General features: G+C 39.8%; 2 protein-coding genes across 5 annotated transcripts in view; one reads left to right on the forward strand and one right to left on the reverse strand.

Annotated features, from left to right (window-relative positions):
• LOC104910854 (neuropeptide-like protein C4orf48 homolog) overlaps nt 1-1,869 on the reverse strand; it is a 54,693-nt gene extending 52,824 nt beyond the window's left edge. The window contains exon 1 of one of the 4 annotated variants that reach the window (XM_031553193.1): nt 754-799. In XM_031553193.1, coding sequence (XP_031409053.1) covers nt 754-784 — 31 coding nt within the window. In that variant the 5' untranslated portion in view covers nt 785-799. Of the gene's footprint in view, nt 1-34; nt 447-753; nt 800-859; nt 935-1,722 lie in introns of those variants that run through there. The other 3 variants (XM_019614981.2, XM_031553194.1, XM_031553195.1) reach the window with 3 other exon arrangements.
• Nucleotides 690-22,859, forward strand: NELFA (negative elongation factor complex member A). The gene is made up of 11 exons (XM_010710449.3): nt 690-1,039; nt 6,587-6,758; nt 8,461-8,622; nt 9,534-9,623; nt 12,609-12,739; nt 12,898-12,967; nt 13,278-13,366; nt 14,372-14,483; nt 16,571-16,827; nt 17,782-17,881; nt 19,408-22,859. Exons 1-11 carry the CDS (start codon nt 788-790, stop codon nt 19,590-19,592), a joined length of 1,620 nt encoding a protein of 539 aa, XP_010708751.1. The 5' UTR covers nt 690-787; the 3' UTR covers nt 19,593-22,859.
• Nucleotide 22,860: the final 1 nt, after the last annotated feature.

Genomic DNA, 22,860 nt, shown 5'->3' on the forward strand with positions numbered 1-22,860 from the left:
GCATACTTATAATCCTCTATTTCTGAGCACCTACCTCTCATCTCCCAGTCACAGAGATACCCTCCTACACCCCTGAGGTACCCAGCACAGAAATCTCCGGGGGAAAAAAAGTGGAAAGAAGCACTCCCCGCTTAAGTCAGCTGGCAGCATTACAGGGGTTTCATCACCTAGCTCGCTGTGCCAGCGGGCTGAAAGGAATGCTGAAGGCTAACAGACTAAGGGAGCGACGAAGAACCCAGAGACAGGCAGCTGAATGCGCTTTGACTAGCCGGAAACACAGCAGCAAGGCGCAGACAGGGCCTCGGGGCCGCTAAAGGGGACGGGAGGACATGGGGGTCTGTGAAGAAAAGAATCGTAGTGCTGCCCGGTGCTCTGGCCCAGCCTCCCGCCTTCGGCTCAGCAGGAGGAGCGAGCGCGGACTCCTGTCTCGGAACCACGCCGCGCGGCTCCCGGCTGCCAGCCCTTCAGTGCCCTTAAGAGCCTTCGGGACGTTAGGGAAGGCCATAGGGCGCAGGGAGCGGGAGCCGACAGTAAAACCTCTCTGCACTAATGCGGCGCCATCTTGCATTACGGAAGAACCACGATGGCAGGCGCCATTTTGCATCTGAGCGGGAGAGGAGAACGGCCTCGCTATTTTCCGCCTGGGCGCCGCCATTTTAGGTTACGGAAGAATCTCCGCCTTCCCTAAAGCAAACTCATAGGGCGCCGCCATTTTGGTTTACGAACCAGCCTGCGACCCGCAGGGGTCCTCACCCCCTCCCTTCCTCCTCTTAGGCGTCTTCATAAAATGCCTGTGGAGAACCCCCTCTTTTTTCGCTCCGCTCCCAAGATGGCGTCGATGCGGGAGAGCGATACCGGCCTGTGGCTGCACAACAAACTGGGCTCTACGGACGAGCTGTGGGCACCGCCGAGCATCGCCTCGCTGCTCACGGCGTCGGTGATCGACAACATCCGCCTCTGTTTTCACGGCCTCTCCTCGGCCGTCAAGCTGAAGCTGCTGCTGGGGATGCTGCACCTGCCCCGCCGGGCGGTGGATGAGGTGAGCGCCGTGCGGGGCAGCGTGAGGGAAGAAGGAGGGGTGCGGCAGTGCCGGTACCATCTCCTCTACCCGCCTTTTTCTCTTCGTTGTTTTTCGAAGCGTAATCCGCGGGGTCGCTGCCGCCTCGCGCGGCCTGCGGGCGGTTGGAGCCAGCCGTGAGGGAGGGGGCGGCCGCGTCTCAAGGGCAGCTCTGGGCAGGGGAGGCCGAGCCCCGCTTCTCCTCCTCGCCTTCTGGGGAGGGGAGGAAGCGAGGTCCTGTCCCGCAGAGCCGGCCGAGGCCTGGGATGCGGTGTGGGGGCTCGGGTTCCCCTCAATAAAGGAGTGCAGCGCAGGTTTTGCTGCTCTTCTGGGCATCTGGCTGGTACTCGTCTTCTGAAAGCAGTTTAAACCCAAAACCTTTCTCACACTCCACACGGACCCGTAGTTATGACACAGGTTTCGTGCTTTTGCTGCTGCTTTGGATAAGAGGGCTTTTCGGAGTCTGCTGTTGTTCCAGGATTAGGAGCAGTGGAACGGTTCCGCTGGCCAGGCACAGGGATGTGTGTAGGGCTGCCTCCTTCCCAGTAGTAGTGACTGGCTGCATAGGTGAGCTGAACATCTCACGTTTAGGAAGGACAGCAGCAAGTGCTGAATCTTTGGGAATGAAAGATCTAGTATATGCACTCAGCAGGGTTTTTACTCACCTTCTTGTAGTCAGTTTTCTCCTCAAGCAGAACCTGACACTTCTTGCTTTGTGTTACCTGTCTGAGAACAAATGGTGTTTTCCTTTCCTCCCCTGGCCATTTGGGGTACAGCTGGCACTGTAAGCAGGCTTCATAGGTCCAGAAGAGCTCCTTCACTGGCTCTGGACCATACCTCATCTATAGCTGGCTTGTTCCTACCAAACAGCAGCTGCTGGTGGTTGGTTGGAGCAAGAATGATTGAGTAACATTAAGTTTCTTCTGCCAAGTTGAGGAATTTCCACTTGTGCCATGTGTGACATGGTTTGTAGTCATGATTATGGAGATGGTACGCCTTTAATTACTCAGAGAGATTGTGGAGTCTCCTTCTCTGGAGATATTCAAGACCTGTTTGGATGCTTTCATGTGCAACCTACTGTGCGGAACCTACTTTAGTAAGGGGTTGGACTTCACGATCTCCAGAAGTCCCTTCCAACCACCATGCTTCTGTAATCTGCACCTCAGCTGTGCTTGCACCAGACTCTGGGATAGGACACAGCTGCTTTGACTTTATTTATATGTATGCTAGGCAGGGTATGGGGAGATAAGCACACAACCAGAATTACATATTAGCTTTTATGTAGTTCTAAGTTGAAAATGCATGAGGTTTGGGGACTAAACGTAAGCCCACATAGGCTGTTGTGTATGTGGAAATTACCTGGAGTAGTGTGGAGTAATTGTAAAATTCTTTAAAATGATTCAAATTAAGGAACCTTTACCTGTAAGAGCCTGAAAGAAAAATTCTTCATTTGGAAATCATTCCCATATGTAAAAATGATTTAACTTAACTGTGGAAGTGTTTTATTAGTCCTTTTGGAAAGTCATGTGTATGTTTTCCATGCCATGTGCCAGTCTGTAGATCATGTGTGAGGAGTACTGAGCTGGCATTTGGAAACTGAATAGTGTTAGAAAATATATTGCATCAGATTTCTAAAACTTGGGGCATCATGATAGTGGATGCAGGATATAATAGAGGTGTGTTATGCAACACGTTAAATGATATTCCTTTCTCTGAATAATAGGCTGAACTTAGTTTTCTTCTCAAACATCTTTTTTTAAATTATTTTTTTTATAGTAGCATTTTAACTGGCATAGTGTAACATGGAAACAATTTGGGAACAGACATCTGAGTAAAAAATTGTGTGGGAATCAAGAAAAGTGTGGTATTACTTGGCTTAGAAGGGATTTAATTGGCTACTGGTCCTTTCTAAACCTCTGTGAAGGCTGCAGTCTAGACAAGCAAATCTTCAGTGATCTCTCTTAAAAGCTTGGTCCTTAGCTGAAGTGTTACATTTCTTCTCAAATGTAATATCCTGTAGTTTTACACTATATGTTTTCATTTGCTGCTCCAAATATTGTATACATATTAGTGACTTAATCCTGTGGGATAAGTAATAAACTTGAATTTTTATCATGCTGTGAAACCTCATTACAGCTTATTTGTTCCTGCTGACTAATAAGAATAATTGGCTCCCATTTTCATTTTCGCAGTTAAGTGTTTTGTAGGCAGTTATCAAAAATATCCTTTTCTGCTGCAGTTCTCTGGGCAGAATTTGCAAGCTCTCAAATCTCTCTGCTTCCAAGCTTTTTGCTGCTTTTTTTTTTTTCTAGATTATCATGCTTATTTTGAACAATGCCTAATGCTCACTGCAGTGCTGACCAGAGTTTCAGTAGTGATTTTGGCAGATATTGCTTCTGTTTGGTTTGTCTGTTGCTTTCCTGTTAACTCGATTCACAACGGCAAGGTTTTGTGTTCAGAGTCAGAGTAATGTTAGAGTCAAGTCTGGAATGAGGACTCTATCTCTGCTCTATGAAATACAGTGAAAGGAAGGCACTGCCTGTTCCTGCGATGTTCTGCCCTTTTGTGACAGTAGCTATGGAGAAGAGAGCACAAATCAGGCTTTTCTTTGCTTGCATGAAACAGGAGTCTCCTAACCATGGAAGTGGGAGCTGCGGAATAGTAGCATTAAGGACTAAGATTTTGCCTCCCTTGTCAGAAGAGGCAGGCAGTTCTTTTTGGCCTATATTTAATGTTCTTTGTTTTTCTGGATGCAGTGGGGTTTATTTTTATCTTATGTTACTCTTGGCCACTTCTATGCTTTTTCATGATTAAAATATAAAACATACTATGATGCTATTTGATCCATCCTAGTTTTGAATTGAGTAGATATTAATACCGTACTTTCCAATGCTTTTAGCTTAATGAAAATGCTCTGTAATATTATGGATACTTATTAAACACCGCCTTCTCTATGGCCCTGGAAGTTTAAAACTTGATCGGCTTTATTAGCCAGTGCACTTGTTTAAAGGTACAGCTACATGCCAATTTAGGCTTAACGGAAAGCAAATTAATGAGGCTGCTTTACAAGAAGTCTTGTTGGAGCTATGACTTTGTGTATTCCTAGTAATATTTTCTTTTTTTTTTTATATACTCATTCCCACAGTGCTGTTTCTATGCTCTTCCTGCGCAGCCATTATTAATCTCCCTTTGTCTCTGTTCCCAGACTTTTTCCATCCTGCCTGATACTTTCTTCTCATGTTTCTAGTGATGTCCTATGCCAGCAGGCTGAGAAAAGTACTTAAGATCCCTGGGTTTTAGAAGAGAGAAGTGCCAGAACATGTTGCTTCAGATCTTGACGTTCATGCTTAACAAGATGCTGGTTGGAGCTGATTGGACTCTTGCTTGACCCAGTGTTGCAATCTTAATTATAAGTTTGAGATTATGGCTGTGCTTGGTAGGAAAAAAGTAGGATTCTTTCTTAGTGAGGTGTACCTCACAAATTCTTAAACTACAGCTTTTTCTCAGCTGTGGGTTCAATAGCAAAGGGGGGAAGCATATATCAAAATCACAATTTGGAGAAAAACCTGGGTCAGAACTCAAATCCAAGCTCACTAAATGCAAGCTTGTACTCAGGTGAGGTCTCACCTGATCTTGCAGTGCTTGTTCATGTGCTTCACTTGCCTGTGTGACAGTGACTGCTGCCGTGAGGCTTTTTGATAGTGTTGGTTGTCCAGTGCCAGACAGACAAGTTGTTCTTCCACTCCTTCCTTGAGGGAACCAAAATTGTGAGGTGCAAGTGCTTAGACAGTATTAAGTGCCTGAGCTGTAACTGCCCTGACTATAGTGTGGGTGCAACTGCTTGACAAGAGCTGTGGTAGGAATGTAAATAATACAGGTTGCATCTCTGTGATTATTTGTTTGCTACAAGGATGAGTTTTTGTGGAGCAGACATGTAGGAGGATACAGGAGAAATCTTTCTTTCAACCATTATCTTTGAGTTTTTGATGGAAGAAATTGTATTCTACACACTTGTCTCTATCTTTGGTATCCAGAGTCCAGCTGGTAAACAAGTTAGAAATAAACCACAGCTTCATCAGTTATCATTGTAGGTTTTGAGGTGTTATGTGTAAAGCAGTGCTGTTGAGAGATGATCATTTTGTGATGAATCAGATCAGTAATTCATTGGCGAGCTTAACGTGAGCCAGAAGGACAAACTACCCTCTGTTTTATACCTGACTAAAATCAGAGGGCAATAAACTTGTGTGACTGAAAGGAATTGGGAAATGTCAGTGTTTGTCTGCCTCTGAGTGCTGAGGTATGGAGGGCAAAAATTTAGCTTTCGTTTTCCAGAGTTATGTTAGATTAAGCTTGTGAAATCTTCGTGTGAGGAAAGGTCAGTACTAAATAAGGGGAAAGAATGGAAGCATTAAGATGAAGAGGAATCTTTCTGCTCATTTTCCTGTGTTCGGAAACAGATAGCCATAGTAATTAGCTACATGTGCCATAGTGGGTTGTGAGAAGTCAAAAGTGAAATGTTTTCCCTATTCTTAATTAAAACTCCTTTAATGCTAATACCATACACACAGAGTATGTCTAAATTACTTTCCATGGCTTTATTGTTATATTGCTTGACAGATGACATGCTACATCTCAGAAATCTCAGTTCTTTGAAGTTAATACTTTAATGCTTACGTAAGAAGAGCAATGAAACAGGAGTTCAGTCTTCATTTTGGGGGTTTAAGCTGGCTATGAATAAAGTAAAACAGCTGATTTAAGAATTCGTAATACACTCAATCAAATCCCAGCTGTGGTCTCTATCTTTTTCCAATGCTATCACATGTTGGTCAGTAATTTTAAAAAATGATTGTGACAATCTTATTCCTATTACATGTTCTTCCCCATTTTAAAGATAGATGATTGAAAAATATATCCTTGCTGTTGAAGCTTTAGCTAGGTAGAAAACCTTGCTACTTCTGGTAGCAGAGAGCTGGGTGCACAACTTCAATAAGCAGATTTTGTTGAGCAATAGCTTATTAGCATGAAACACAATTCTTGGCCTAACTAAAATTCTGGGGACTTGCTTATGTTGGTGTGATGTAGAAATGGTCTAGCTGCTGTTCTGTAGCACAAAAAGGGGTCCATCTTCATTTAGATGCCTGTTTAAATAACTTGTTTTCTAGTTGAATATTGTTATCACTGACGAAGGTGTGGGTACATAAAGTTGTAAGTGGGCTGTAGAACATACCAAGACAATACCATAAGAATCTGGCTTGTATTTAGTGAAAACTATCTGAGGTGAACAAAGCTTTGATCTGTCACAATTCAAAATGTACTTGTTAAATTGACCAAAAGCAACATTAAAAACAAATCTTGGTTCATTCTTTGCTTTGTTCTAGAGTTAATGTTTAACTGTGATGTAGACCCCTTCCCTAGTAGTAAAACATTTTGCATGTTTATCCTAGTGTTTAAGAAATATAAAATTAACCCAACTTCTGCTTGTTTAAAACTGTTTCCAATTGGCTGATTTTCTTTTTCTTTTTTTGTTAGATGAAGGGGGCACTGACTGAAATTGTCCAGCTCGCTACCTTGGATTCAGACCCCTGGGTCTTAATGGTAGCTGATATTTTAAAATCCTTTCCAGATACTGGCTCCCTTAACCTTGATCTTGAAGAACAGAATCCCAATGTTCAAGATATTTTAGGAGAACTTAGAGAAAAAGGTAAGTGTCTGTTGAAAATGACAGAAATATGGGACCTCTTTTCAGGAATAGCCTGCCTCTGCCCAGGCAGTTGAGGTATCTGAGTGGTATTGGTGTTGGGACAAGCTGTATGTCTTCTCTCAACTGCCGCAGTTCATGACCTGGTATATTCCGGAATGGGCAACTGTGATACTTGAGGAATGGTAACCTCTTAAATTATCTTTCCATAAATCATTGGAGCTTGCATGTCAGGTGCCTACGTAATTGTAAAGGGCAACATAGAAGCTAACGTGGTTTCACTGGCCTTGTAGACAGTCTGTATGTGCGGTGTTGGGTAATAGCAGCTCGCCTTATTAATGTGCAGTAACAGTTTAATATACTTCTGTCTTGTATGTTGTTATATTAAATACTGCAGTAAAACTTTTTTTTGCAGTACCTTGTGTGTCTTGGAGCAGCAGCGTTTGTGTTGGGCGCATGAGGTGCCCTCTGTTCAGTCTTCCTTTAGCCAACAAATGGAGGAGTTAGGGGGACTGGTCAAAAGGAGAATTGAGTTGCACATGTCCAACCAGCAAATCTGTTCCTGTTTAGGTGGGTTTGATTTAGCAAACTGTCCAGGAAAAAAACAGACTTGTTGGCATTAGTGGTCAGAAGTGGCTTTGGAGTTAGAACTGCTGTAAGCCAATAATGGAGGGACTCAGACTTGGCTCTATGAACAAATGAGCACGTTCCCTACAAGGATAGGCTGAAAGGGTTGGGGCATTTCTGGAGAAGAGAAGGCTCCAAGAAGACCATATATTGGCCTTCCAGTACTTGAAGGTGGCCTACAGGAAAGTTGGGGAGGGACATTTTATAAGGGCACGTAGTGACAGGATGAAATGAAATGGCTTTAAACTGGAAGAGGGTAGATGTAGACTAGATGTTACGGAGAAATGCTGTATTGTGAGGGTAGTAACACTGTAACAGGTTGTCCAGAGAGCTTTTGGATGCATCCATGGTGGAGATATTTAGTCCCAGGCTGGATAGGGGTTTGAGCAAGCTGGTCTAGTGGGAGGTGTCCCTGCCTGTAGCAGAGGGGCTGGAACTAGATGATCTTACAAGTCCCTTCCAACCCAAACCATTCTGATTCTGTGATCATTTGTACGTTCACAGTTTTGGTTTGGCTTTTCACTCGGTACTTTCCTTTTCATGTTGGGCTGCATATTAGGAAACACTTCTTTACAGAAAGGGTGGTTAAGCACTGGAATAGGCTCCCCAGGGAAGTGGTTGAGTCACTATCCCTGGATGTGTTTAGAAACCATTTGGATGTGGTGCTCAGGGACATGATTTAGCAGAGGGTTATTAGTTAGGGTAGTATGGTTAGGTTGTGGTTGGACTCAATGATCTTTAAGGTCTTTTCCAACCTGAGTGACTCTATGATTCTATGTGTAGTTTTTGAAAGAAACTGAGGATTTTATCATTTTAATCTATCTTAAAACTGTAGCACACTTAATTCCTGTTGTTTGACTAGGTGTGGTTAATATGGGAGCTTACAAACTTAATGTAGAAAACAAACCCCCTAATAACTGGCTGTGTACTGTTCAGATGAGAACTCAATTACTCATGGTGTTTAAATGAGTTATCTAAACTTCATTAAATACTTATAGAGTCTAGTTGTAGAATGTTTTGCAATATTCTGTCAAAGAGATGCTTATAGCTCTGTGTACTGTGTTAACTCTTTATGCAGTAAGTGAAGGTGAAACATCAGCTATGTTGCCGTTGGAATGCCAGTACTTAAACAAAAATGCCTTGACAACACTAGCGGGGCCACTTACCCCCCCAGTCAAACACTTCCAGCTGAAAAGGAAACCTAAAAGCGCCACTCTCCGAGCTGAACTCTTGCAGAAGTGTAAGTAGTATTAGTATTACAGCCAATTGTAACACTGAATAACAACAGCAAAAGGAAAATTTCTCAGTCTTATTGTGCGGTGTGGAGACATATGCCAAAATCTCTTGCTATAAGAAATGTGACTGCACCCCAACACCCTCTTGACAGCATCTGTGGAAGAGCAGGTGCAAGTCATTCTAGCTATGATTATATTAAGATGCTAATCTTGATTTAAACGTTGTTCAGACTTCAAGGGATACAAAAAGCTGTATCTTTTTAAAGCATAGATATGTTCTCTCAAGTATATTGAAGTCAGCAGTGAAGGCTTGAGGGACAGCTTTGGTTAAAGCTCCTGAAACAATTTAATACGCCATATGTTTCTGCAGTGAGGAGCAAGAGCTGCTAATTAATGCTTCATTTTGCTCAGGATAGCTTTATAAGGGGTGAAAGCCAATAGTTTTCACTAACAAAAGTGAGCATATGTATGCATTTATATATTGGTAGCTAATCTGACTGATCTTAAGTAGTTTCCTGTACCTGCTGCTGTGTTGGAGCAGCTTGATACTTTCTTGCATGTGACCCAAGAGATAGGTGTTAAAAAAGCTGTAAATCTTACATGAAAATGTTACATTTCAGTCTTATGTGGAACTTAAATTATTTCAATCTCTGTTGAATAAATTGTCTTTTATTGTAGCTCTGGCCATCCTGTCAGTTGCAGTTGTACCTGTTTTGCATTTCTCCACTATGTTGTAGCTCACAAATTACTTGTTTTCTTTATAATAGCAATATAGTTCTTGTTGATGTTCATAGTTTTTAGTTAATTACATTTTATTGTTACGTATTAGTTAATAACGTTTTCTATAGGAAACCATGTATTTTTTAGCACAGTCTTTATAATAACTGAAGTTTTGGGTTTTGTTTTCTTTTTGTAGCAACAGAAACTGCTCAACAGCTCAAGAAGACTGCAGGAGTGCCTTTTCATGCCAAGGGCAGGGGACTGGTCAAAAAGATTGATACAACAAGTATGGCTCACTCATATCACTTCCCTGAAAGAAAATCTGATAAAATAGCTTTGAAGACTGAAATTACTGTTTCCTAGAAAAGCTTAATTCATTCTGAAGCAAAAAATATATCCCCTTCTTTGTCTCTTTACTGCTTTTTGAATACTTTTAACAAGTCTTATGAGAAGGAAGGGTGATGTTTTGTTAGATGTCAGTGTATCTGCCATGCTTATTTAGGATGCATGCAGCTAGATCATGCCTACAGACTTCACTAAGACTTAATTTGCACTAATCCAGGAATAACTTCTGAGTAAGCTGCATCCCTCTGAGAGGGAGCAGAGTGAGTGGATCACAGTTATCTGTGGTCTCGGAACTACTGTGAAGACTGTGAAGTGGGTTGAATCTAACTTGGATTTATATGATTCCCATGGAGAAGGGGAGGGGAAAATAATGGAGATAGCACGTGGAATAGTTTATGATTACTGCAGAGGATAGTTTGAACACAAGGTATAAGAAAAGTGCAAATCAATCTCAATCACAGAGATTCAAACAGGGATAAGGAATACTCGAGCCAATAAATCATTCTGATATTCTTAACTACTTCCTAAGTGTTAACTAGCACAGTATTTTAGTGGGAAGGTACACAGTAGCTAAGACTGTTTAGTGTTGCTTCTATTTAACAGATATGAAAAACAAGTACTGCTATTAATGTAAGAGTTTCAACTGTTCACTCAAGTTCCAGAATTGCCTAATTGTTTTTTAATAAGTTTTAGGAGTAGGAAGCAGGTTTGAAATTAGTAACACTTTAAATAACATTATAATTTTTCTGGCAGTCAATATGATGTTGAGATATAAAACTTGAGTATTTTCTTGATGTGATGTTTACAAACTAAAATGTACTTTGTTGATGCATTTAGTACATAGGTTTGAGTACCAGAGTACTTAGCCACAGGTCTGTGCAGGAAATGCAAGGAGCCTAGTTGTAATTTGAACTAAAAATTGTCCCAGTGTAAAAATTGACTGTCAGTTCTGTTGATGTTTGAGTTCTCATTTTTATTTAAGCCTCTGAATAATAAAGCCAGTCTTTAGAGTCAGGTGGTTTCTAGAAATACCAATTATGGGACCAGTTGGTGTTTACAACGCTGAAACTTACACTGGTAAGAATTGTCCTATGCTGAAAATTCTTCAGTAGAACATACAGTGGGATTCAGAGTATCCAGCCTCAAACCAAAATTCTGTTTGACCTAAAATGTAGATTTTCAATCTGTAGGCCATAAGGCTTGAAGACCTGACAAATATGCTTGACTATCTAATTTTTTAGAAGTTGGTGAACGAATGCTGTTTTCAGTGCTTATTTTAAGTGTGATGTCAAGGGATAACAGTGTCAAGTCTGGGCAAACACCATCGTAGGTGTAGTAACATCTATTCACTGAGCATTGTGGCAGCAAGTTCTTTTGTTTGCAGTATGGATCTAAGTTGGATACTTCCTGTGCAGACCGTAGGTCCAGCATTTTAAACCCTTCTGTGAGACAGTAATTCATCATTCCACTGGATTACAAAAGGCTTGAGCTTTGCTGAGCCAATATTGCAGTGTAATATAACTTGCTAAAGAGCATCTGAGGCAGTGTCCTACCTTGCAGAATTTTGAAGCTCTATCTTCATTTCTCCAATTTCCAAGGTGTTAGTGCTTTTGTTCCTTTGTGTCTTTAAAGGCGGGAACTGGAGAAGTTGTGATCCTGGATGTAGAAGTTGTAGAATGACAGAATTCCATGAGTTGGATGGGACCCATGAGAATCATAGAGTCCAACTCCTGCTCCCCGTATCACCACTCCGAATTCAAACCAGATTTCTGAGAGCAGTGTCCAAATGCTTCTTGAACTGTAGCAGGCTTGGAGCTCTGACTGCTTCTCTGGGGAGCTTGTTCCAGTACCAGATTTATGCTTTTATATTCAGAGGTGTGAAGTGTAATAGTCAGTTTTGTGGAGGAACCAAAAATTTAAATTTGGATTGATGTAACTTTAATAAAAGTGGTGATTTGTGGCATTTTTGAAGAGCTGGGGTGGCTCCTGTGCTGCTTATGAACTCTCCAGGTGTGGCTCCCTTCACAGTACATTCTTGCATAGGAGTTGTGTGGTGTTGACTGCCAGCCTCGAGTGGTGGACCCTTGATGAGGGGAGTATCACAAGTACTTCAGCTGTGATGTGCTGCCAGAGCACTCCTGCCTTCTTAACTCTCAGAAGTAGGCAGCTATGTGTTGTGGCTTACAAAGGTCGGTAGCTTGATCATCCTGCAAAAGCTTGCCTTGAATTAAAAGTAAAAAGGGTATTCCACAAATGCACTGTGAATCTTGGTTATTCAAGATGTTCTGCATGTTATGGCATCCACAAATAGGTCTGACTCTGACCCCTTTAGTCCTAACACAGCCTGTGGTGTGTTGAGATTCCTCAGTAAGCACAAACGGTAAGCTCCCTGAAAGGAAGGAAGCTGGTGGGAGCACTGGATAATCTGTTGTAAGAATTGTAACAGCTTTTGGCCAGAGTTCTTGGGTAGATACAGTTTTACCAAGTAGCCAGATCTTGAAGTTTAAAGAGTAACTGAAAGCAGTAGGGTTCAAAACATTCACTCTTAATAGCTTTGTGTGGGTTTGAAGTTTGTTTTTGTAAGTAAGGCAAGCATGAATATATGTAGAAGAGTATATTCCAATAGCAGTGTGCTGATTTCATTACTTCATTTAGAACGTGTAGAAAAATAATGAAGATGAAACTGTAATAAAAGTTACTTAAACTTTGGGATTGCAAACATTAGTGGGGAGTGACTCTCTTTGTTTGAAGGGTAAAATCCAATCTGAAGTTTGAAGAACATTTAGTATTTTGTAGAGAGTTCCATTTTAGACCCTTTTGAAGTTAGGGGGAGTGTTAAGAAGGGGAAAAAGTAAAGACCGCATTGTGTTACTTGTAATTAGTGAAGCTGGTGTTTTAATCATTACTTTTTTTGATCTTACTTAAGCACCACTCAAAGGAATACCAAAACAAGCTCCATTTAGGAGTACTTCAGCACCTAGTGTGTTTAACCCTTCTGGAAACAGAAATCCTATTCCTCCTTCAAGGACACCTCTGCGTAAAGAAAGAGGAGTAAAGGTAGGTGAATTCCTGCTCAATTCTCCTCCCCATTTTAAAATAACTTTTTGCTGCTGTTTTGAATCAAGCATCAGCGTGTTAAAGAAAAAATTAAAGATAGCATTGAGATAGCAACAGCAGTATAAACTTAAACTAAGGTTCTGCACTCTTTTCTTCAGCTTTTAGAATTCTCTGAGCTGGATATGGTAGGTGCTGGCCGTGAAGCAAAGAGAAGAAGAAAGACATTAGGTTAGTATGGAACACTACTTTCAAAGGCTGTTAGGATACATGCAGATATACCAGTTTTATTCTTGATGCATTGAAACTCATCTGCTAAGTTTACAAAAAAAAAAGGGTAAAAACTTAATAATTGTTGGGTTGTTCATAAAATTGGATATGAAGATTACTGTGTATTCATTATTGTAACCCTTCAGCATATGCTTCTTAAGCATGGTCTAGCAGACTCTTTGAAAACGTGATTTGTTTTTAGGTCCCTGTTTAAATCAAATTCGGTATTTAAGTGTATTTCCTTGAACTAACTTTTGTTTTTATGTAATAGATACAGAAGTGGTGGAAAAGCAAGCCAAAGAAGAAACGGTAGTAGAAAATGCTACTCCAGATTATGCTGCTGGCCTTGTGTCTACACAGGTAAAAACAGAGCATCAGAGGAAAAAATCCTACCACACAATCAAATGACAGAGATGAGAAAACCACGATGCATGTTGTTCTAAAACACTTAAACACTGTAATGATATTGTTCTAAGTTGTTGAAACAGACTTCAAATGTGTTTTTTTTTTTTTTAAAGTAAAAACCATCACCGTTACATCATTATTTCAAAATTGCACTGTACTATCTTTGAACAATATTTAAAAAAAAAGCCAGGATCAGGGTGAAGTTCATTGCTATAAGTTTATGATAAGGTATGGCATTTATGCAATTGAGAACTACCACCTTTTGTCAGAAGTAGGGGACAAGGAGGTTCCCCGAATCTAGAGAAATTGTTATTTTCAGGAGCATCTGCAAGTTTCACTGTGCATACTTTGTGATTCTAGTGAAACAATGTCAAGAAACACAGTGAGGCATGGAGGGATGTCTTAGGAGGGATAACTTGTAGCTAAACAAGAAAGAAATCTTCAAAAATTCATCTGTCTTCTGGCTTGAAAAAAGAACCTCTGTGCTAGTACTATTCTGGGGCTCTCTTCTCCATTTTCCTTTGTAATCTTGTGAAAATGTTGCTTAATTTAGAAGGCAGCTTCTTCTGAGGTCTCACATATGTCTGTAACGAGGCTAAGCCAACCCCATTATTACTGAAAGGGAAGGAGAAATACAAGGAACTGATTTCTATCAAGAAATAGCTTATCTCTTCCTAAAACCCATGAAGTTCAGCAGTGGCCACTCTCTCTCAGTAGTATTTTTTGTCTTTATGAAATGTGCACGATATTGTGCTCTAAGTACAAAACAGTTGATTTCTTTTGCTTGATCCAGGATGGTATCCGTGTCCTACATTGGTGATGATTGCCTGTTTGAATGGAGACAGTCTTACTTAAGCTGTTATCTCTGGTTAGGCCTTCTGCATGCTGATGTCCCAGAGGCCTTCTTTGCACTCTTTCTGTAGGTACTTTACCAGACATAACACTTTTCATGTTTTACAGAAACTTGGCTCACTGAACAATGAGCCAGCGCTACCTTCTACAAGCTATTTACCTGCTACTCCCAGTGTGGTGCCATCTTCCTCATACATCCCAAGTTCTGAAACACAGCCAGGTAAGTAAGAAAGACACTTCTTTTTTTTCTATTGGGACTTTATACTTCTGAGCAATTTGGTTTTGCTGGCTGACTTCTTTTATTTACCGACCTACTGTTCTTCAACTCTGGAACTCTTGGCAATCTAAAAACCCATTGCAGGAATCTGGCCTTTAGGTTAAATGACCTAAACATCTGTGCTTAAGAAACAAATAAAGAAAATGCTGATTTTTTTTTTTTTTTTTAAAGTAGAATTAAAAATGGCTAACTGTTTTGCTTACTGAATTTTGTAGGTTTTTTTCTGTTCCTATTATAGGAAACACAGCATATTTTTTTAATTTCCAAAGAAACACTAGGGAGATTTATATTTATTTATATATGTATTTATATAAATAAATCTTAGAGCATATGCTCAATATACACACACCCATCTCCATGCACTTAAAGAAACATAATTGCTTTCAAGTGTCAGATATGTTCTTAGAAACAAGTACTATTTACTTTGACACATGCATTCTTTTCTACTTTCCTTTTACGTTTTTATAATAGCTGAGTTCCTGCATATTTTAAGGGGGGGAAAAAACACAGCCTTTTGAAGAAATCCTTTTTCTTCCACCCTTTAATACACTGGCCTTTAATTTCCCTTTCCTGCTGCATGTGCAGTCTTACAGGAGCATATCAGCTTGCACTAACAAATGTACGTGACTGGGATTCATTACCAGAGCTTGTAGTTAACAGAGAACCAGCACTGCAGTTTGTGTTATTTTTGTTCTTACTTGTTAAATGTTACTGTAGCTTTTCCCTGTATGAGCTGTGGCGTGTTGGTCCCTGTAGCAAAAGTCATACTGAAAAACTAATCACTTAACTTGGCTCTGAAACAGTTCAGAATCTCTCTGAAGGTCTGTGCAAATCTCTCTGACAGTAAATTGGCATCTCTGGAAGGAATGCAGCCAAAAGCACATCAGTGTTGTCAGCAGCTAGTATTATTTTCCAGAGCATTGGCAGTGTATTCCACATCAGAAAAAGCCTAGTTTAAAATTCTCTATTGTCTTTGTCTTTTTTTTTTTATTCTAACTTTCCTTACTTTCATAAAGACTTGTTAATTTGGTTTCGTGTAATCTGAGGTTGCGTAATTAAGATGTACGTTACTTTATGCAAGTTGATTCTGACACGGGGTGAAGCTGGTAATAAAAGTGGAGATTTGTACAGAATGAATGGGTAGTTAGTATCTTACTGGCTAAGAGCCATATTGCTAAAGCCAGTGCTGTATCCATGCCTAGACAAATGAGAGTAGTGGAACCTTCCCGTACTCTAAAACTTCGTCTGAAAGGCATCAGCTGAATTGTGATCTGTATCTGCCTTTTTAGTTTGTTGTGAACTCAGATGAGTATAGTTAGTTTAAATTTCATGAGACATGTAAAAGGTACTTAAGTAGCTGTACGTATGTCAAAGAGCTGCAAGAGAATGTAAGTAGTTGGAATGTGCACTGGCTGGCTGTTGTCTGCTGGATAATGTGGTAACTTGTGATATACCTTACCTCTAGCTGCAGTCAGCTTTGGAACAGGAGCTTGCTTGGATGGCTGAATACAGGCAAATAAATCAACTTCCCAATATTGTGAGGGTCTTAGCTCTCTTAGCAATTAGTGTTTAAATGAATTATTTTGGGGACTGATTTTAATTTTATCTGTGCAAATATTTGTGTATTTTCAGTATTTGTTACTGTCTGAGACTGCACTAGGTTTAAAAAAAAAAGATTGCTACACAGGAATCAAAACCACTGTATGACAAACTTTGTGGGGTCAGCACACAGATGTTGTAGCAACATATGTTAAAAAGTAGATCAATTTAAGTTTAACTTATGCCCATTAAAGATGAAATCTGCTTCTAAATGTGGTGTAATCCATATTGGAAATCTCTTTACTGTCTAATTGATCAAGGTGATGAACTGGGGAGAGAGCACTAGCTCTTCATGTTTTCAGATGGGTGTTAGATGGCGTAGAGTCATTATGATAAACAGAAGAATTGGAAATTTTAGATCCTTTTAAAATCCACTGGTGATGCTGAGCCTTGTTTGTGGGTTATACTTTTAATTACTCTGTTTTTTGCAGCTGGCTCTGCACGAGAGGCCTTGCAGACTAACAGACAGACTGAAGAGCCTGCAGCTCCAAATGCTACCACAACTCTCCCTGCGCAATTCAAGCAAAGAACTCCCATGTACAACAGTAACTCGAATCCACCTGCAACTACACCTACCTCACCCCTCACACCTACCACACCTCCTGCCATTTCCCCTGCAGCACAAGCACCACAAGTGGCCCCTCAAACTCAGCAGCAGCCACCACCGAAAAAAAGCCTCTCTCTTACAGTAAGTAACAAATAAATTGTTTTTAGCTGATGCTTTTGATGTTGGTTGGAAAAGCAAATTTTTATTTTCGATCTTACTTAAAAATTTGACAATATAACCGAGGCTGCTTGTTTGCAACCAAAGATAAAGAAAATATTCATGTGGCTTCATTAGCATTGCTGTTTGAAATGTTAATCACAACTTTTTATTTGTGCAGTGTTACTGTTAGAGTAAGATGTCTTTATTTCCTGCTGTTCACTACATAAAACAATGTGTTCCTTGTTGCAAAGAATTTTGGGAGAAAGGCATAGTTCCAGCAGTGCCTTTAGCCTTGCTTATAGCATAAGCCACTAGAAGAAGTTGTGTTGTTGCACTAGTAGGAATGAAGGTATCAATAGAATAAAGGCAAAACTCTTGATTTCTTTTCCTGCCTCTCCCTCCCCCTTAATACCCCCCCCTCCTCCAATCTGTTATCAGTTTTTAAAAGCCTGGCAGTGTAGAGGTAAATAAATAACACTTACCCTGAAGCTTCTTACTGTTCCTATGTTTGTATGTTACGCGCATGCTTGGAATGAGTCAGGTAACCAATCTGAGATGTAACTCTCTCTGAAGACTTCACAAAGCACCTCTGTAAGCCTGGCTTGCAAGATCTGAACCTTAAGAAGCTGACTTTTCAGTAGCTTTGCTTAATTTGAAAAGAAGAATCTTCCCATTGAAACTACTGCAAGTCTGCATGTTTTAGAACATAGAGGCACTTTTTTTTTTAACTAAGGTCATAACACAATATGGAATGGAAATAGCAGGTGTCTTAACATGTTTCTGTAACTGTTCAAAGTGCCTACTTTTTCAGTGTAAGTTTCAGAATTGTCACTGCTGCAAGTGTTAGATGTAAGCATTAAGGATAAAAAGCTTTGAGGTTAAGGTGTTTATTTTATGTTTTTCTGCTGGAATTCATATTTGTTGCATCTGTTACAGAGGGAGCAAATGTATGCTGCACAGGAAATGTTCAAGACTGCAAACAAAGTTACAAGGCCAGAAAAGGCTCTTATACTTGGATTCATGGCAGGATCCAGAGGTATGTATTGAAATTAAATTTTTTTTGCTTTTCAACCTCCAGTCTGAAACACAGCATAGCATTTCTGAATGTGCACATGTGAATGCACGTCTCCTGCTTGACCTTCACTCAGGGTGTGCTAGAATCTAGTTTACTCTGGACTGGGATTATTTTAATGAATTAAAGTTTTGGCTACCTAGAAGTAATTTTTTAGTCTTTTTCTCATAAAAATAGAATCATCTCAGAGCAGCCACTGAGCACAAAACAGAACTGAACCAAGCGTATGCAATACTGCTTAGTAGTTGAGGAGGCACAAGCCTATCCATCTGGTACAGTGAACAGAATGTCTACAAGACAGAATGCAAATTCTCCCATGACAAGTTGATGTACAAACTGTGTAATACAGAGCCTCTTCACTAGCTCTGGAACATCAGAAATGCAGCAGCTGTTTTCTACTACTTCAGGTGTAGATGCTGAAAATCATAGGGAGATGAGCTGTTGTCTTGGTCTTGTTGTATATTGCCCTTGATAGACCAAGACTGTCTACTCAGCTGTCTACTAAATGTAATATGAGAAGGAGCCTAAGAGTCTTTAAGTGAACTTTATCATCTGCACTGGCTCTGCTTTCTAGGTTGATATTTGAAGGCTCTTGTCACAGGAGTGCTGGAGTCTAAATGTGACTTATGCATTTGGATTAGTGCAGTACATCATTCAAGATAGCCAGGATAGAGTTACTATGATGATCCCAGGGCTTCACAAAAGAAAGTTCTGTGTTTATTATGTTCGTGGGTGCTCTTACTACTAAATACCACTTCAGAACACTGTAGCAGGGTGTACTTTAATACCTACGTTTACCTCACATCACAAAAAATATCAATATTATTTTGATAGTGTGCATGTGTTTTCTGTATATGTGAATTTTTACATATGTGAATATACATAAGTAAATAATATAAATTCCTAACTAGTAATGTCAATACTTCTTGAAAGTTGGATAAATAACTGTCAATTAGGATATTCCTGATTTTCCTGACTGTCAGTTCCAATATTTGGATGTGTAACATTTGGTACGTGCCTGGTTCCATTCCAGCACCCTATAGATTAGTAATTTCAATGAATCTGTTAAGGCTTCCACAACTACTAAAAACTGTTGAGTTCTTTAAGATAGTTCTTTAAGATATGAAATGTATCTCAAATAGAGCAAGTTTGGTAGGTAGGTTCAAGCTTAGCAAATCCAAAACTTAAAGTTCTCGAGGCAGACAGAAGAGGCATATTGCCATGCTTCCCCTGCACTGACTCATTTTTGTTCTTCCAATTATTTTGCCTTTGATGTTTATCTTTTGAGGTTTGGTTTTGTTATAAGAGAAATAAAGTCCATGATGTATGGAGTGAAGAAGGTTTGTGGCCACAGGGTGTAGAGATAAATCCAGAACAAATAGAAAATACTGAGGTTTTTTTTCAGTGTAAGGTTTTGAATTTCCATCAAGTACTCTTCACTTTTTCATAATGCTGAAATGTTTAACTTGTTTCTGTTTTTGTTTCCACAGAGAATCCTTGCCAAGAGCAAGGTGACATCATTCAGATTAAACTTAGTGAGCATACAGAAGATTTACCAAAGGCGGATGGCACTGGCAGCACCACTATGTTGGTTGATACTGTCTTTGAAATGAACTATGCTACTGGTGAATGGACCAGATTCAAGAAATACAAACCTATTACTAATGTTTCTTAAGAGTTGCAGCGACAGCAGACTGGACCAAATCAAGCTTAGAGTCAACCAGCTCATAGAGTATGTCAACTGTACAAAATGGCATTCATGTGTACATTTATTACCCTCCAGCGTAGAAGCTGTGGCTCTTCAACCTAACTGGGCTCAGTGAATGCAGAAGAAGATGGTGTTGAATTTACTTTTTCCTTTTTTTATTATCTGGAAAAGGTGATCTTAGGGAGGAAGTGGTTGGTGGTTTTTTTATTCTTTTTTTTTTTTAATGCAATTTAAGATGCTGGAAGAGGAGAGGAGATCACAACTGAAAGATTAAAAATGGGAGCAGTGTACTTCTGAGTACCTGAAGAGAAGGCTACTGCACAGTCATTCACAGTTTACCATTTAAACAAGGGCACAGATCTTTATTTTTTAAAGAATCTATTTTCTTTGACTACATGGGTTCCATGAGCACATGGAAGCACCACATGGGTGCTTTATTTTGTAATTCAGTTGCAGTATGACTAAATACTGCAGGTGATACATACCTAGTGTCTAATGGTACCCACTGTATCTTCAGCTCATTTATTCTTGAGGCATAGGATGGGATTGAGTATCTTTAATTTGCTATATTGTCTATGTCCATACACAGCATGAGTTAACCTATGTTTGGCATTACTTTAGATCAGGACAAACTGAATATCATAGTTTTCTGATGGAAAAAATAGCAAAACCGGGGAAAAAATTGAAAGGAAGCAGTGGGCTGCTGCTGTGTGGAAATTATAGTTCTTTGCCATGTCATTTTTAGGGTAAAAGCTTATCAGTGGCAATTGCATGCCAAGTCCTTCAAACAGCGTGGGAGGAAACAAGGCTAGAACATATCAGGACTGATTGCAGCATTTTTTTTTATTTTTTTTTAAATGGCCCTGGAGATGGTTGATGCATCTCTGAATAAGATGATTAGGAGGTGGTGGTAAAGTATGTTTGGTTGGGCAGTCATAAGGTGCTTGATTACTTTATCCAAAAAGATCAGAATGAGTATAGCTGTGGTTCTTACCTGTGTAATTATCAGTATAATCATTAACGTGGCTGCAGTTATTCTGGCATATAAATGTGCCTTAGATGTATCTCCTCCTAGGAAGCACATTTTGATCTTTGTAACACCACTAGTTTCACCTGTCCTTAAATGTTCAAGTATAGCTTGCGTTTATTGAAAGGGATTATGTACATAGTTCAGGATTCATTGTCTGGAGCCTTGTTTGCATTCTTCGAGGGAGACTTGGTTTTAATGTCTGGTTTCTGCCAGTGCTTGTGTGTAGAGCTGTGCTTAGTTAGGAATGGTGCTTGGAAGGAAGGCGTACAACATAGAGCAGTGCAGTGGGTTTTCTGCTGCTGAGAGGGTACCTTAGGCTGACTGGAGGTTCATGTTAAAGTGGAACTCGTAGGACAAAATGAGGCTTTTCTCTTCTTCTTCTTCTTCCTAGTTTTTTTTTTTTTTGAAAAGAAGGCAGACCAAATCCCTTCAGTACACGTAACATAATAAGATGTTTAGGTAATTGTTTAGGATATTTTGTATTAGAAAATTTTTATTGCATTTTTATTTTTAGTTTCTCAAACTAATTATCTAACTGAAGAGGGAAAGCGTAAGTGACAAGAGAATCTGTATTTACAGCATTTTAAAATGTGACCAAAATTATAGATTCCTTTCTTTTATTTGAGCAAATATACAGAATGTTCTAGCTCCTGTAGTGGGCAGGTCATTGAATGGCATCTGCTAACATTACGGAGTGTTGTGCATGTTTTAGTGTGAACATTAGGCTCCACATTTAACCATCACACTGGGGGCTCTCCTCCACATCTTATTAGCCTGTTTCAGAAGCAATGCAGATTGTGATTCTGATAGTGTGTTTTTTCCTGTAAGCAGCTAGAAACCAGCCTGACAAGTGAGGATTAGTAGTGGGCTTTAGTTTTTAGAATGAGTTCAGTAAAAATGCATTTTCATGGCTGTAATTTATTTGATTATATCTTACACAGTAAGGGCTTAATAGTAGAATACAAAAGTATTCATCTTTAAAAGTAAAGGTTTAAAAGAAAGTAACATTCCTTTTCTTGTCTGCATTCAGATTTTTAAAGGTTGTTTTTTTTTGCAATGACCATTTTCCTTTAAACATGTATAATAGTTGTCTTAAATGTTCCTACTTGCTAGATAAGCTGCAAATACCAAATATAATTTTAGAATAAAATAAAATAAAATAAAAATTTTTAGAAAACTGGCTGACTTGAGGGGCATGTACTGTTACTGTAAACTGCTCATTCGAGATCCTGTGCAGTTTGGTAGTGAGAAGCAGCTGCTGCGTGATGACTGAGCTTTCTTGAGATCAGTGGAGATGCTTCAGTAACCCTGTTGTCTGCACAAGTCTGTATTTCAGACCTGTGGTGCTGGGATGGAAGCAGCTGTCCCTTCTCTTCAAGAAGTCATTGTAGAATGAATTTGAGTCATCTAAATGCAGGTAGTGTTGGAAGCCTACCATACTTCTACCAGATCTTATTTGCTGTGTAACAAAGTTGATCTGCAGGCCTGCTTGAAGTCATGCCCAATATACTGAAATTTTAAGCAGAAGCATAGTGTATTTTTAATTCTGTTAGGTTATTAGGATGAGACAGCGCTGCAAAATAATTTATTTTTAAAAGCGACTTTATGACACTCAACACTATAGCATTACTGCAAGTTGATTTGTGAATCTTGAAAGGTTTCCTAAATGCCTAAAGAAAGGGAAGATTTTCCAGCATTATGGTAAGAAGTGAAACTACATGGAGCTCTTTGTTCCGGAGAAAATGTAGTGTGCCAGGCAATTTGGACAGGGCAACACCAACATCTAAATTCCAGTGTAATGGAATTGCTGCATACAGAACGCTCTGGCCTTGGAACTTGATATTTTTTATCTTAAATATTCAGTCACTTGGCTGTTAGCTGGATTCTATACAGTGATGCTTGGTGTGTGCTGCAAAGCTAAATAAAAACTGTTGCTGACTCCAGAATGATTTGCTGGTTACTAACCAAATGACCACAGGAGTAGTTCCGGGTTTTCTTAGTTGTGCGTTCTTTCCCTTTGCCTGAGCGTGAAGCTTTAGGAAACAGCAAGCCCAAACTTCCTAAGTGTGTTACTGGACCCCAGCAAGGAAGAATGTCCCATTTTCTCTTGTCTTTGCTTGTAAAGAAGCACCTGTGAGCATGTCAGGGCACAAAATGAACACAGTGTGGCTTGTAGCAATGAAAGTGGCTTTTTTTTTTTTTTTT

The sequence above is a fragment of the Meleagris gallopavo genome, chromosome 4, assembly GCF_000146605.3.
Source record: "Meleagris gallopavo isolate NT-WF06-2002-E0010 breed Aviagen turkey brand Nicholas breeding stock chromosome 4, Turkey_5.1, whole genome shotgun sequence".
NCBI lineage: Eukaryota > Metazoa > Chordata > Aves > Galliformes > Phasianidae > Meleagris > Meleagris gallopavo.